Source organism: Alligator sinensis, unplaced genomic scaffold, assembly GCF_000455745.1.
Source record: "Alligator sinensis unplaced genomic scaffold, ASM45574v1 scaffold1511_1, whole genome shotgun sequence".
NCBI lineage: Eukaryota > Metazoa > Chordata > Crocodylia > Alligatoridae > Alligator > Alligator sinensis.
Genome location: NW_005843139.1, coordinates 53,321 through 55,228, shown reverse-complemented (window position 1 = coordinate 55,228; position 1,908 = coordinate 53,321). Strand labels below are relative to the sequence as shown.

Genomic DNA, 1,908 nt, shown 5'->3' with positions numbered 1-1,908 from the left:
GTTAGGAGCCGAAACGCCTGGGCTCTCTGCGGGGTGTGAGGGGGGTTAGGAGCCGAAACGCCTGGGCTCTCTGGGGGGTGCGAGGGGGATTAGGAGCCGGGACGCCTGGGCTCTCTCGGAGGGTGCGAGGGGGTTTAGGAACTGGGACTCCTGGGCTCTCTGCGGGGTGCGAGGGGGCTTAGGAGCCGGGATGCCTGGGCTGTCTCGGGCATAGGGGGCCTGGAGCTGGGATGCTTAGGCTCTCTGGGGTGGGAGTGGGGGGCATGGGAGGTGCCCCCTCCCCAGCCAGTCATCCCTCCAGGCCCTGACCCAGGCTGACCCTGCCTAGCCCCAGGCACCCCAACAGGGCCCCAGGGTCCAGGTGCTGAGTCACCCCCCGCGCTTCCCCCCCCTCCCCGGTGCCCTTGGGTGGCTGATAAGGAGGCCGAGAAGCGAGGCGTGCGCGCTCCCAGCCATCGCTGCTCTCCGCCCCAACCAGCCCAGAAGACCCAGGCGTCCAGGCCCCCACCCTGCAGCGCCCACAGGAGCTGCCAGGGCTGCCACAGCCACGCTCCAGAGTTTGACGCATCCCAGGCCTGCTCATGGGGCTGTTCTACTTGGGCGGCCCCCAGATGCTCCACCCCAGAGGTGGGTGCATCCCAGCCCTGGCCAGGGTCTTGAGGCCAGCGCTTGACCTCACTGGAAACAGCTGGTGTCCGGGCTGGGGACCCAGGCATCCAGGCAGGGAGCCCAGGCATCCGGACAGGAACCCAGGCATCCGGGAAGGGACCTTGGCATCCGGGCCGGGCTCAGTGTGCATGCGGGGGAGGCCCCCGGGTGGGGGGGGGGGGGGGGGGGGGTCCTTCCTTCTCTGGCCTGGAGGAAAGGGACCCACGCAGCCGGGTGTCCCCCAGGGGGTGACAGGCGGCTGCGGGTTCCTGGGCACCCACCTGGTGCGGCTGCTGCTGGAGCGTGAGCCCAGGGCCCGGGAGGTGCGAGTGCTGGACATGCGGGTGCCCGATGCCTCGCGGCCGGATGGCGCCGATGACACAGAGCTGGAGCTAGAGCCGGAGCTGCCGCTGGGTGAGGGCGGGCAGGCACACGCGTGTGCGTGAGCCCCCCCACCAACGAGGGGCTTCCCGTAGTTCCCTGCCTGGGAAACAACAGGAACCCAGGCCCCCGGGAGGGAACCCCGGCCTCCTACCACTCCCGCCCGCTGGCCCTGAGAACCAGCCCTACACCCACTGCTCTGTCACTTTGCACCGCAGTCGAGGCAGGGGGCCCCCCCTGCTCCCCCCGCAACAGACCCCAGATGTCTGGGCACCCCCCGCCTTGTGTCCCCCCGAGAACCACTTTGGGCTTGAAGCATTTGCCTCCGCAGCCCTCTTGCCACCCTGACTGACTCGACTGCCCCCGCAGCTGGAGCCTGGGACCCTAGTAGGCAAAACGGCACCCGGACACCTGGGTTCCCTGGGGCAGGGGTGGGAGCCTGGATGCCTGGGGGCAGCGGGCCTGGGCGCGTCCCGGCTTGCATCACCCCTGACCCCTGAGCCGGGGCTTGCTGCCAAGGAATGTGGCTGTGGGTCAGCAGCCACGAGCCGGCAGCCGCCCCCGCCCAGGGAACCCAGGCGCCCGGGCTCCCAGCCCACCCTGCTCCCGGCCAACGCGCTGCGGAGAGCGCTTGTGCAAGGGAGTTCCCGTGCGAGGCAGTTTTTCCAGGGAGTTGGTTGTCGGAAAGTGCTGCTCACGCGCCGGGAGTGGGGGAAGCAGCTGGGCCAGGCTGGCACCCGGGCGTCCGAACTGCCAGCCCACAGCCCCCCGGCACCCGGGCTCCCAAAGCCCCTACTGCCCCCCTCCCCCCGAACCCAGCGAACCCAGGCAGCGGGGTGACCCTAACCCCCCCGCCCCCCAGGCGATGGGCGGCTGCGG

At 70.8% G+C, this 1,908-nt stretch overlaps 1 protein-coding gene across 1 annotated transcript in view; it reads left to right on the top strand.

The window, feature by feature from the left end:
- The window catches only part of HSD3B7 (hydroxy-delta-5-steroid dehydrogenase, 3 beta- and steroid delta-isomerase 7), a 9,787-nt gene that overhangs the window by 3,772 nt on the left and 4,107 nt on the right, over positions 1-1,908 (top strand). The window contains exon 3 of the mRNA XM_025193946.1: positions 862-1,091. Coding sequence (XP_025049731.1) covers positions 862-1,091 — 230 coding nt within the window. The remainder of the gene's footprint in view (positions 1-861; positions 1,092-1,908) is intronic.